This window comes from Peromyscus leucopus, chromosome 5 (assembly GCF_004664715.2).
Source record: "Peromyscus leucopus breed LL Stock chromosome 5, UCI_PerLeu_2.1, whole genome shotgun sequence".
In the NCBI taxonomy this organism is placed as follows: domain Eukaryota; kingdom Metazoa; phylum Chordata; class Mammalia; order Rodentia; family Cricetidae; genus Peromyscus; species Peromyscus leucopus.
Window position 1 is genome coordinate 76,849,737 of NC_051067.1, and position 14,420 is coordinate 76,864,156.

General features: G+C 38.7%; 1 protein-coding gene across 1 annotated transcript in view; it reads right to left on the minus strand.

Annotated features, from left to right (window-relative positions):
* Positions 1–14,420, minus strand: part of Itfg1 (integrin alpha FG-GAP repeat containing 1) — a 144,125-nt gene that overhangs the window by 8,467 nt on the left and 121,238 nt on the right. Inside the window, exon 14 of the mRNA XM_028893960.2 lies at positions 11,912–11,990. Coding sequence (XP_028749793.1) covers positions 11,912–11,990 — 79 coding nt within the window. The remainder of the gene's footprint in view (positions 1–11,911; positions 11,991–14,420) is intronic.

Below are 14,420 nucleotides of genomic sequence, written 5' to 3' on the forward strand. Positions count from 1 at the left end.
GGTCAGAGAACACACTTGTTAAGATTTCAGTCCTTTAAGATTTACTGAGTTTTATTTTATGACACAGTATGTGGCCTATATGGGAAAATGTTCTATGTGAACTTGAAAAACAATGCATTTTCTAGGTAAAGTGTTCTACACATTTCTGTTAGGAAAATGTTCTATGTGTCCTTGAAAAACAATCATTTTCTAGGTGCAGTGTTTTACACATTTCTGTTAAGTATTCACATCTTTAATTGATTAGCTGCTTAGTTGTGTGACCCATTTTGATTTTTTTTTTTTTTCCGAGACAGGGTTTCTCTATGTAGCTTTGCGCCTTTCCTGGAACTCACTTTGTAGACCAGGCTGGCCTCGAACTCACAGAGATCCACCTGGCTCTGCCTCCCGAGTGCTGGAATTAAAGGCGTGCGCCGCCGCCGCCGCCACCACCACCCGGCTGGTTTTTGTGTGTGTGTGTGTGACCCATTTTGAAAGAGGGGTTATTAAAGTCCTTACCAGTCAATCTTCAATCAACCAATTATTGGTTAATCAGTGTGTCTCAATATGTTGAACTTCAGGGCTCACATGATCCTCCTACCTTAGCTCTGGAGTGGGTGGGACCACAGGAAAGAGTGACATGTGACTATGTCTGGCTCCAGTTATTTATTGAGTTACCCACCCCTTACTTCCATTCTTCATTAATTTTGTGGCTCTGATGTTAAGTGCATATATATGTTGAGTTGTTGCACCTTCTTATGGACTCACATTGAAAACTATTATTACTAGTGTATGTGTGTAAATGCCTGTCATGGCAGATGTGTGGCGTTCAAGGACCACCTGCAGGAGGCAGCTGTCTCCTTGCACTATGTGGTCCTGGGGTTGCGGTGGCTGGGCTTGGCAGCAAACCCCTTTACTCACTGACCCATCTCACCAGACCATGGACCACCTTTCACCGTTCTAGTAACAGTTTTGTCTTTAATGTCTAGAGAATCTCCTATAGACACAGTAATTTTGTTATCAGTTCTGACACAATCTTTTGATGGAGTGCTTCTTTCATTTACTTTTAAAATAATTACTGATAACAGAATTTATGTCTGTGCCCACACAGGTCAGAGAAAGCATCAGATCTCCGGGCACTGCATTTACAGACATTTTTAGCAGCCCTGAGGGTACAAGAACAAGTGTTCTTAATCACTGGGCCATCTCTCCAGTACCTCAGTGTTTTAATATATTTTGAGTGTCACTATCCTAGTGGTTGCCCTGGGGATTTCAATTAACAGCATAGAAAAAAAAATCTAGTTCAGATTAATACTAATCTAATTCAAAGTTCATATCAAAATTTGCTACAGTATAACTGTTGATCTGATTTGTATGGATTTAAATTGCTGTCTATATCAGTCTTAAAGGGGATCTTTTTAGTGCTGGAGAGTTCTGCCAGTGTGATTAATGCTGTTTTGGTTTCTCTGAGGATATCTAGGGTACTTTATATTTGAAGGATACCTTTGTCTATATTTGATTGATAATTCCCCTTTCTGCATGTATAATGTATTATCCACTGCCTTCTTGCATACAGATGATGTGATAAGTTACTTTTTTTTGTTGCTTTCAAGAATATTTTTTGAGAGTTGATATGACTGAGTATAGGTCTTTGGGTTTATCCTATTTGGGGTTTGCAGATGTTCTCAGATGTGTGTATTAACATTTGTCATAAAATTTGGGTGGTTTTAGCAATGACTTACGTATTATTTCTGCTTTTCTTTCCCTGTTTTTTTCATCTTACAATTTCTATTACCAATATGTTGGTATGCTTGATGGTGCCTCTACAGGTCCCTGAGACTGAGACAGTCAACTGATATATATTCAAGTGTTCAGATTATTTCCTAGCTCAAACATCACAGAGCCTTCTACTAATATTTTAAAATACTGTACTTTCCAACTACAGAATTTCTACTTGATTTTTGGTAGATCTGAGGCTTGAACTGAAAGACTCAAGCATGCTGGAGTTAACTATTACTGGGATGCCTTCCTACCTCTCTTCCCTGTTATTCAATAAAGTGCTGGAAGTCTTAGGGCAATATGACAAGAGAAAGAAACAAGAGGGCTACAAACAGTAGTCAATTTATTTCTTTTTCAGATGTTATGATCTTGTACTTCAAAGGCCCTAGAGACCCCAATTGAATGCCCTTAGACTTGTAAACACAGCAAAGTAGCAGAATATAAAAGCAATATATATTAGCCTCTATAAATGATAAACTTGTTGAGGAAGAAATCAAGGTTCACAACAGCTTTTAAAAAATATCCAGGATAATTCCAAGGATGAAAATGACTTCTACAAAGGAAACTTTTTAAGACACTGAAAAAAAATGAAAGGCACAGGAAGATGAAAATGCCTCTAAGACTCATGGATTGTCAAAATTAGTGTTGTGACAATGGCTATATTATTAAAAGTGATACAGATTCAATGCAGTGCCCATCAAAATCCCCATGGCATTCTTCACAGTACTAGAAAAGCAACCCTAAATTTCATAGAGAAGCAGATAAGATTCCAAACAGCCAAGACCATCCTTAGCTGAAAGAACAATCAATACTAGAGATATCTTAGATTACCTGATCTCAAATTAGAGAGCTACAATAATAGAATCAGCATGGAACTGGCACAAAAACAGACGTGGTGACCAAGAGAATAGAAAGAAACTCACATACCTAGAGCCACAAAGGTGTCAAAATCACTCAGCTGGGTACATGTGTCAGCTCATCCCTATAATCACAAGCACTAGTGAGGTTGGGGTGTGAAGACTGCCATGAATTTTAGGTCATCTGAGTATACAGATTAAAGACTTTGATGTAAGACTTGAAACTAAAAGGAGAAAACCTTTCAAGATTAATGAGCACAGGCCAGGATCTTCTGAAAAGAACTTCAGGGCATAGGAACAGTCTGAAGAACTGCAAAGTGGTGATACACGAAACTAAAGCTTTTGCTCAGCAAAGGAGACAGCTACAGAATGAGGAAAAAAAGAAAAGCTTTTCCAACTTTATGTCAAGCACAGAAATAATATTGAGGATCTATAAAAGACTGCAAAAATTAAATACTAAAACCTCAAATCATCTAATCAATAAATAGGCTAATGAACTGAATAAGCTTCTCATAGAATTACAAATGGCCAATAAAAACTCAAAGTAGTGTTCCAACATTCTCAGCCATCAGAGAAATGCAAATTAAAACTACCCTAACTCTGGTCAGAATGGCTATTATAAAGAAATAGGACATCTGCTGTGAGACTGTGTCTTCTATATAGGTCAGGAAAGTTGTACCCATAAAATCTCAGCAATACAGTAGCTTAAACAAGACCTGGACAGTGGCAACAGCAGCTGACACGTCAACATGGATGGAGGAAATATCACAAGTCTCCAATTCTAGAGGAAGAACTATAGGCAATTAATGACTGCTAAGAGACAGGGATGGGCCCCTAACTGACTATCCACTATCAAGGAGACAGTCCTAAAAGCATATACAACTCAGCAGGTTGTGTGTATGTATCATATACATATGTATGTATAGATTTAACAATAATAAAAAAAGAAAAAAATGATAACTACTGTGAGATATCTGGTTAAAGAACAACTCTTATTCACTGCTAGTGAGAATGAAAACTTGGGTAGCCACTTTGGAAATCATTATAAAGCATTCTCCAACAACAAAAAAACAAACCCAAACAAACTGAAAAGAGAACTGCCATATGGCCCATCTATAACACTGTGGGACGATGTGTGTCTATGTACACACACACACACACACACACACACACACACACACACACACACACACGCATGAGATGGCAAGTCAGCATACCACAGAGATACTTGCACATCTATTTATATTGCTGTATTATACAGCTAAGAAACAGAATCAGACTAGATGCCCATCAACAGATGAGTAGATGAAGAAAATGTTGTATATACACATGATGCAATTTTATGCTACTATAAATAAAAATGAAATCACGACATTTTTAGGTAAAACAGAAACCATTCTTTAAGTCAAATAAGCCAGATCCAGAAAGGCAAATACTGCATGCTTTTGCTCTCATATGTGGAATTTAGATTTAAACGTGTGTGGTGGGGAGGGAAGGGAGAGATCTGAAGGGGAGGTGAGAAAATGGAATGGAATATATTTAGCATGAACGAAGAAAGAACCATGTGGGGAAGGAAGGGAATCTTCTATAGGGGACAGGGCAGTAGTGGGGAGGAGGAGGGATTAGAAAAGTATAACATGTGCACCACAATGTTATAAGGAAATTCATTACTTTGTATGGTTACCTAAAAAATAAAAAGGAACATGGTAAGACTTGGGATACAAAGGCTAATGACGCAAGTTGAACAAAATGTTTTCTATGGGACCTTAGAAACACCACCATATTTTAGAGGATCTTTAGTTTTAACTAAGTTGTGGTTACACACATTGAGGCAAAATTGACCACCTTAGCGATCTTTACCAGCGCAGGTACAGAGCACCAGGTGTACAACCATCACTTCTTGTCTCCAGAGCTCCTAATTAAAACTCATTGCACTTCAGCCCTATCTCCTTGCAACCACAGCTGTACTTTCTATATATGGATTCTGCAATGAGGGTATCTCATATAAACACAATCATACCGTATTTATCTTTTTGTGACTGGACTAATGCAGGAAATCCACAGATTATTGAGAAAAGGACTACTTGTTAGTGGATTATATGGGGGAACAAATTACTGATACAGGATAAGACTAATTCAGTCTCAGAGTCCCTGGAAGGCTGAGAACTGGTCCCACACTGCTTCATGCCACCTGACTTAGTCTTTACTATCCAAGAATGTGAGAGAGAAGGGGCACCGTGTATGGGCTCCCCAGATCTTTGGCTAGCTGAGACGCCACGCCCTAGGGGCTGGTAACCCAAGGCCACAGGTGGAACAAATACTTACTCCATTGGATTATTTTACTTAGTACAATATTCTGTTAGTTCATCTGTGTTGTAGCATGTGTCAACATTCTCTGTAAGACTGAATACTATTTCTTCATGTGTATATTCTACATTTTGTTTATCTACTCATCTATGCATGGATACTTTTGACCCTGTCTCATTAAACTAAAACAAGAACAACAAAGAAACCTTGGTTATACAAATCTCTCTCAGCAAAACTGCTTTTAGTTCCTTTGCATGTTATCTCCAGCAGTGGATCTGCTTCAAGACATGGTGATTCTGTTCACTTCTGAGGCACCAACACACTGTTTTCCACAGAAGCTCACAGTTATTTTTTCTTCCCCTTAGTCTACACCTGTTAACTTGGTGTGTGTATGCGCGCGCGCGCGCGCGTGAGCGTGCAAGCTAGAGAGAGGGTGGGTATGGGTGGTGATAATGTGTAGTGGTGTGTGTAGTACTTGCATGTGAGTATTCAGGTGTATGTACCTGTGCATGCACATGCAGAAGCCAGAGCAGGACACTAGGTTGTTATTGTTCTCTTACTGCCTAGAGATGAGGTCTCTCATTGAACCCTTGCTGTTTTGGCTAAGCTAGCTAGTAATTTAGCTCTTGGAATCTGCCTGTCTCCAACCCCCAATGCTGGGGTTGCAGACTCTATACACTCTTTATGTAGGAGCTGGGGATTTGAACTCAGATCCGCATGTTTGCAGAACAAGCACGCCTACCCAATGACCTGTTTCCCCAACCTCAAATGCTGATTAGCAGCAATTATTCTGTGGACAGAAAGTAAAATCTTTTATTTACATTTTCCTAATAATTAATGAGGTTGAGTATCTTTTCATGTGCTTTTTTTGGCCACCTAGATGTCTTCTTTGGGTAAACATCTATTCAAAACCTATGCCCATTTAAATATTTTACTGTTGTTATTGTTGAATACCTCTGCATGTTTTAGGATCTTTTTTGGAGGTAATACCTATTTATATCCTTATGCTTAATTTTAAAGTAGTTATAATTGCACAGAGCCTGTGAATACTCACAAGTGAGAGTATGAGGGAAAAAAAAATCAGTGCTATGAGAAGGAGTGGCAGACATTTCAAAATTAATTCAAGGTTTAAAAGTTCCATTCAATCATTTTGTTTCAAATGTCTAGTTCTCTAAACTGAAAATAAAGCTGAACTTGCTAGTATCGGGGCATGATTTCATTTTAATAGTAACAAGTTAAGAGACCATTATTGTCTACTTTTCTAACTATTTTACTGGTATCTACTTAGGTGAAAGACAAGTAAGTTGCCTCATGATAATGAATATCTATGCCACTTCATGTCTGTTTCAGATATAACTAAAATTATAAAATGTTTATTGTTTATACAACAATGCTGATTACTTAATGAACATAAAAGAATAGCATAGGCAATAGTAGGTGATGAATCCTAGTGTCCATCTTCATGTTTACACATTGTCATAGTTAGGATCTATTGCTGTAAAGAGACACCATGACCCTGGCAATTCTTATAAAGGAAAGCATTTAATTGAGACTGGCTTTCAGTTTCAGAAGTTTATTTTATTATCATCATGGCAGGAAGCATGGCAGCATGCAGGTAGACATGGTGCTGGAGAAGGAGCTGAGAGTTCTACATCTGGATCCTCTGGGCCTGGCTTGGGCTTTTGAAACCTCAAAGCTGACACCCAGTGACACACTTCCTCCAAGAAAGCCACACCTACTCTAACAAGGCCACACGTCCTAATCCTTTCAAATAGTGCCACTCCCTGATGACTAAGCATCAAATATATGAGCCTTTGGGGGCCATTTTTTTTCAAACCACCACATACATTTTTCCAACACTGAGAGAGCACTGTGCCCTACTGAAAAGTCTTTAAAAACTGTACTCACCAAACTCTTGGGTATCCTTGAATGGATAAGAATCTTTATGACAAATTAAGATTTGGAGCCAGTCCTCAAGGAGGATTCATGGGAGGTTAAGATGGAGAATTACTAAGTGATACAGGGCCTCTCTCTACCCTATGGCAGACACCACAGAAAGGTGCAGCATAAAGTTCTATTGACACTTGGTGGAGTGAGTTTAACTATTATGGTCAGACTTAGAAGTGTTGAGGCACTGGGCGGTGGTGGCGCACGCCTTTAATCCCAGCACTCGGGAGGCAGAGCCAGGCGGATCTCTGTGAGTTTGAGGCCAGCCTGGGCTACAGAGCAAGATCCAGGAAAGGCGCAAAGCTACACAGAGAAACCCTGTCTTGAAAAACCAATAAATAAATAAATAAATGAATAAATGAATAAATAAATAAAAATAAAAAAAAATAAAAGTGTTGAGGCATAGGGATGGAGAAAAGGCTGTGACTAGAAAGATGAAAAAGGGCCAGGGACATGGAGATGGATTAGATATACCAGAAATCAAGCTGGACATGTATAACACACATAAAGGGAACATAAGTGAATACGATGGTAAGAAGTTCAGGGTTCACTTCTCAGTGAGGAAGAAGGCACTTGGATTGAAACTAAGCTTTGCATTAGAAAAATTAATTTCTACAACTAAGCTTCTATGTTATTTCAATGTCCTGAATGTTAATTTCTGATATTAGAGATGAAATGGGAACTTTTATAGTGAACTAGGTCAGAGGTTGTGGGAACAAGAGAAAATTACAGAGCCATGATTTGGTCAGTATATGGATAAGGATGGGAGGTATGGGCACTATGCTATGTAGGCACAGTGAACAAGTCTGTACTATGGTGTTTTGTTTTTGCCTCTGAGTCTGCTGTTTGCATTGATTTATATGTTTACTGTCAAGTTTGTAGTGAACAATGCATAAAGAAGTAAAATACAGAATCTGCTTCAGGGTAGAGCCAGATTGAAATCTCAGATCCACACTAGTCAGATGACAAACAATACAATTTAATTAGTAACTTCCCCTTATTTTATGTTTTAAAATTTAGTTCACTACCTCATTTAACTGTAGTACTATGCTTCTAATAAACTTAAGATAAAGGTTAAAAATTAATAAAGGTGATGGACGCCTATTATTTTGTACATATATTACCCTATTCTACTTTATTTTTAAGCTCACTTTATAGGAAATGATTCTTTATATTGCATTACTTATAGTTAACTACAGTAAAGAATAGTCTCATGCTACTTGTGCTGAGTGTTTCCTATGCTTCAGACAGTTCTACACATCATCACGTCTGTGAGTTTCAACCTTTACTGTAGCACACAGTTGCTTTACATGGTATATTGACGATAGCCAAGTCCTGAACTACTACAACAAGAAGGAACATACCAGCAGTGTTACTGAGCAATGTGAGATGTAGTCAGATTCTTTCATTCTAAACACACTTACACAGTAGAGGAATTATTTCAACAGAGTGTAGATAATAACACATTGCTATCAGAGACAGCAGAACAGATAAATATTCCTTTTCTCACTTCCTATTCCCAAAGCTCTCATGTGACAGTTGTTCTTTCAGCATTAGGCTTGATATTGACTAAATATTTTACTAGAAATTAGTCTGGAGTTATTTTGGAAAATGGCAGATACAAGCAGGCATAGTCTGCTAGAATCTTCAGGGAGAACATTGGGGAAAGTCGGACAACAGCCATAGAAAGGTGATTAATGCCCCCTAATCTAGTTTCATAGCTAAGTAAAACAGGAAAACTTACAAAAGCAGAACAATGAAGAAAGCTAGTGTCCAACAGAGGGACTGATATGTTTGGGGAGCTGCTCCTGCCTATGACTATGGAGGAGACATTCTTGAGTTTGCTGTGCACATCATGTTCAGCAAGGTAGAAACCTGGGTGAAGCTAGAGTCTGTATGGCAATACAGGTTCCAAGTGGCACGCCTGATATCTTGAAGGACTTCCCAGGTTGGGTACAATATTCATAACTAGACCAGTGGTATGACCAGCCTTTATGACCTGGCATGTAAAAAGCTGTCCACTAACGGGATCAACATCATGATGTCTTTACAAAGAACTGCTCAGGAGTGTGACAGGCATTATGGAGACAGGAAAGGAATGCTCAGAGTCAAGACTTGACCACAAAGCAGGCAAGAACCTTAAGGTAAAAGGGTTGAACATTTACACAACAGCAAAGATAAACTATGAATAGAACACTCAAGATGTATGGGAAACTAAATGATCAAATCTATGACTCACAGACATAGAAAGAGAATTTCATGCTAATGGCATGAAAAAACATCTTCAAGTTATAGCCATTCTACCCTCTAAAAACCTTGTTAAATTTTTATGGGAGAAACCATTTTTCAATAAGACAATAGCAGATTTCCCAAATCTTGGGAAAGAGATGTCCATCGAGGTACAGGAAGAATTTAGACTACCAAAGAAACACCACCAGAGAAAAACCTCTCTACATCACAGCCAAAACACTAAATATACAAAACAAAGGACATGTCCCGACTGAAAGCTGCAGGATAAATAAGTAATATATAAAGGCAATCTCATTGAGTGACAGCAAATTTCACAGAAAAACTTTAGCTGAAGCAGAAAATAACAAATGCGCTGGTGAGGATGTGGACAAAGGGGACATTTAGTCTGCTCGTGGGAATGTAACAAGTTCAGTGGAGGTCCCTCAAGACACTACAACTACAACTACCACAGAGCCCAGGTCTAGCATTCCTGTGCATTTATTTATCCAAAGAGTTTCACACCAAAACATCATAGAGATCCTTACTATGCATTATAAATTCATTATGCATATGCATGTTTATTACAGATCTATTCACAAGAGTTAAACTATGGAACCAACCAAAATATCCAGCAACAGATGTAATGGATAAAGAAAATATACTATTTATACACAATGGACTTTCTTCCAGCACTGGAGTTATGCTGTTAGAGTCAAGTGGAAACAAGTGGAGCTAACCATATTACATGAATTAAGCCTATTTGAGAAAGACAAATATCTCATATTTTCTCTCATTTTGTGCTTCTTTGATTTTATACAATATTGTATGGATATAGGTCATGAAAGTAGAAGCAACCCTGTCTAGGGGAAACATGGAGGGAGTGGTGAGGAGTACAATATAGGTATGCTCAATGTATATTTGTGCTTATAAGAGAATATCCTTACTGTAACACAGTATTATGTACAATGAAAATATACAATGAAAAAAGTCCTGATTTGAGCTCTACTATGGTACTTTCTGGGCAGCACCACCAAGAATTCTCTCATTATGGCAGTGCTTCTAGTTGTTAGTGTTTAAATATTTCATTTTGGAAGCTGAGTAGAGCCTCAGCTGGTGCTCATGCATGTACTTGCAAGAGTACCAACTTGCCAGTGCATTTCTACCGACTGGACACTACATTCAGATGCCCTTATTTTCTTCTATGTCTAGCCCACTGCTATATGTGCTCTCCCCTGTGCTCCCAACAGATGTTTACTGTTGCACTGTCTTAATGTAATGAAGAGGCAAATACCGTAGAAGGCTGACCAGCATAGCTACTGTATCTCCATAACAAAAAGCACAGAAGAAATCAGGACTTCCTATGAGTAGGCATATAAAAACATATATGGCATATAATTTTAAGAAAAAAGTATGATAATACAGGACTTTAAGATATTGGTGTATAGCTGTGATAAGTAAGAGATTTTCTCATTTTAATATTAATAACACAGTCCTGAGACAATCACTTTTTTGATGGTGTGAAATAAGTAGTTTTTGAAGTATAAGTAGATTTAAGTTGCTAATGTGTAGATATGAATTTCACTGAGAATTCACCAGTGGAGGTAAGTTTTGGATTTGGAGTGTGCTAATTTGCTTGAGTTTATCAGCATTGTGAAATAAAAATGAGTCTCACAACATCTCACTTAGCAGTGAGATTATTTGCACATTAAGAAAGAATTAGCAAACAATAAAAATATAATATGTATAGGAATTAAAATTTAAATGACTTCTTTGTTGTAGTGATATATCAAAATGCTTGATTGTAATAGTCTTATCAGAATTTTCTTTAATTTTTGCTTGCAGAATACTTCTATGCTGAGGCAGCAATAAGATGAATTCTTTTTTTCTTTCTCTTTCTTTTCCTTTCCTTTTTTTTTTTTTTTTTGATACAGGGTTTCTCTACATGGCCCTGGCTGTCTACAGACAGGCTACACAGACCAGACTAGCCTGGAACACACAGAGATCCCCCTGCCTGCTCCTGCCTCCTGAATACTGAGATTAAAGGGAGTATGCCACCACACCCACACAATAAATTCTTAAATGTTTATAATTAGCTACAAAATAAACTTATTATAGTACATTTAATTTATGTAAGGCAATTATATAATACAAAATTGGCCACTAACACATTCTTTCTGGTTATTATATTAAGCTTGTTTATATTTTTTCATGGGCAAGATTCTACGATTCTCAAGAAATCATCTAATGTTGGGATTTTATTCTTTGTGCAGGTAGTTGGGTTTACCGTAATCTGAGAGGAAGCTCAGGCATCAGTCACATGCAGACATCTTCCGGTCTGTTTCCTTTTTGTCTGGACTGAATTTCCCCAGTGTTTGTTGCAATGGACAAGTAAGCTGTGCTTTTATAAAATGATATCAAAAACATCTCTCTAAATTTTAGACCTCTTATTCCACATTTGAAAATATGGGATTAATTTAAATTGTAGTATTAATTGGATTTCTAGCTTTTACTTTTCTTAAAATGAGCTAATTTATATGACTTATCATTTCAATCTTTAAGATAAGTTACCTCTCCTTTTCAGTTATTTCCTCTGAGAAATAGGATAAGGGTTTGGTTCATCACAGTAATAATAAATGAAGGAATACATGTTGACATTTTTGTCCTGAATAGCTCTTAAAATTTGTTTATGTACATACAGAAAAAGTACAATGAGAGAAAATTGTATCCAGGCTTGTGACACAGTTCTGACAGCAGCCGCCTCTCCGATATATTGAAGGAAGACGCCTTGCATGTTGCAGACACCCTGCACGCCTTACCTGAGCCGTTCTTCAGATAGCCATTGGCATCAACTGTTGTGTACATGATGTACGGTCCAGGCTGATTCACCCCAAAGGGCTGCAGTAGGAAAGGAAAGGGTTGGTCTTGGGAAGTAACGGAATGATTTGAATCTCAGGAAAATTTATTATATAGTAAAAAAACAAAAAACAAAAACCAAAAAACCAAAATGAAGAATATTTATTCTTAGAAATTTTCATACATTTATAAACTGTATCTTGATCATACTCAACCTGGCTCTCAAATTCCTGGCTCCAAAGACCCAAGACGTCACCCCACTTTTGTGTTCTCTTCTTTTGAAAGAGCCCAGCGAGGCTAAGACTTCAGTGCTGCCGGCGTATGTGTGTGTGTGTGGGGGGGGGGGGGGGCGGGCGCGGGCATCTACTCCAACAATCTGCCAGCAGCCACAGAGCAATTCTTCAGTTTTCTCTCAAATTACATCCCAACTGCAGTTTTCCCTCCCTCCTCTCCTCCAAGTCTCCCACCCCCAACCCCAGATCCACTTCTCCTTTCTCTTCAGAAAAGGGGAAGCCTCCCAGGGATATCAACCAAACGTGGCCTATCAAGTTAAAATAAAACTAGGCACATTCCCTCATATTAAAGCTGGACGAGGCAACCCAGTAGGAGGAGAAGGGTCCCCAAAGCAGGGAAAAGAGTCAAAGACAGCCGCTGCCCCCACGGTTGGTAGTACCGCAGGAACCTCAAGCTACACAATCATAACATGGATGCAGAGGATGTAGGCCAGACCCATACAGGCTCCCTGATTGTTGGCTCAGTCTCCGTGAGCCCCTAGGGACCGTGGTTAGCTGATTCTGCCGGCTGTTTTCTTGTGGTGTTTTGACCCCTCTGGCTCCTGCACTCCTTCCTTTCTCTCTTCTACAGGATTCCCAGAGCTCTGCCTAATGATTTGCTGTGGATCTCTGCATCTGCGCCCATCGGTTGCTGGGTAAAGCTTCTCTGATGACAATTATGCTAGATACCAGTGTGGTTACATAAGATGGCTGGTTTGGGTGCCATATTTCCTATTACTAGGAGACTTTGCTAGGGTCACCATTGTAGATTCCTGAGAGTTTCTATTGCATTAGGTTTCTACCTCACCCCTGAAAAGCCCCCCCAATTCTAGTTGTCTCTCCCAGCACCCCTTCTCCTGCCCCCCACAACTAATCCCTCCTGTTCCCATCCATACCCATCCCCAGTCCACCCTTGACAACTTTCTATTTCCCCTTCCCAGGTCCTGCCTTGAGCCCTCCTTGTTACTTAGCCTTTCTGGGTCTGTGGGTTGATTGCAGCATGATTATCTTTTACTTTACAGCTAATATCCACTTATAAGTGAGTACATAGCATGCACAAACCAATTCTTTTTTCTTTTTTTTTGGTTTTTCAAGACAGGGTTTCTCTGTGTAGTTTTGGTACCTGTCCTGGATCTTGCTCTGTAGACCAGGCTAGCCTTGAACTCACAGAGATCCATCTGGCTCTGCCTCCTGAATGCTGGGATTAAAGGCATGCGGCACCGCACAAACCAATTCTTATGTATATGTCTTAAATAATTGTAGCTACTTAAAAGAACATTTCCATAAACAGATAATAGCTCAAATTAAACCTGGTTAGTGGAAAATTATTAAAATTAGTTATTTATTGTATGTGTATGCGTGCGTGCGTGTGTATGCATGTGTGTGTGTGTGTGTGTGTGTGTGTGTGTGTGTGTGCGCGCAGCCATTTGAGTATTAAAGTGCACGTGTGTAGGTTTGAGGACAACCTGCAGGAGTTGGTTTTCCCTTTCACCATGTGGATGCTGGAGATCAAACTCATGTCATTAGGCTTGGTCTTTACATGCTAAGCCATCTCACTGGCTCCAGTAGAAAATTCCTAATACCTTAGAGTACTTGAAAGTTGCATTTATATAGTTCAGAATTTTAACTGAGTATTTTACAGACCTAATGTTTCTACTTTATAAGGGTAAATATTTTAAGCAAACTTTTCTTCATTATTCTGGTTTCATAGGGGACAAAACGATAAGAGTTTTGGAGTGAAGGATGCAGACTGTGGTAGAGAGTACCTGAAATACTCTTGAGTTTGACTACCAGTACTAAGAAAACCTCAAACCTGAAAACAGTTTTATCATTACATTTTTCCTTCTTTTTCCTCTCTTCTCTGTCCTCCTCCTCCTCTTCTTCTTCCTCCCTCCTCTTTTTTCCTCTTCTTTTAGTTTTTTGACACAGTCTTCCTACATAGCCCTGGAACTCTGTAGACCAGACTGGCCTTGTACTCAGATCTACCTGCTTTTGCCTTTCAAGAGCTGGGATTAAAGGCATGCACCATCACACTCATCGAGTTATATTTATATTGAACTGGACATATGCTACAATTTCTTACTAATGTACAAAAATGTCAAATTCTATTTATAATTGAGTGAAAATATTGACTTTTAGTTCTGTCACATTTAATCTTTTACACATTTAGAGAATATTACTTTCCAGTTTTTCCTGAGAA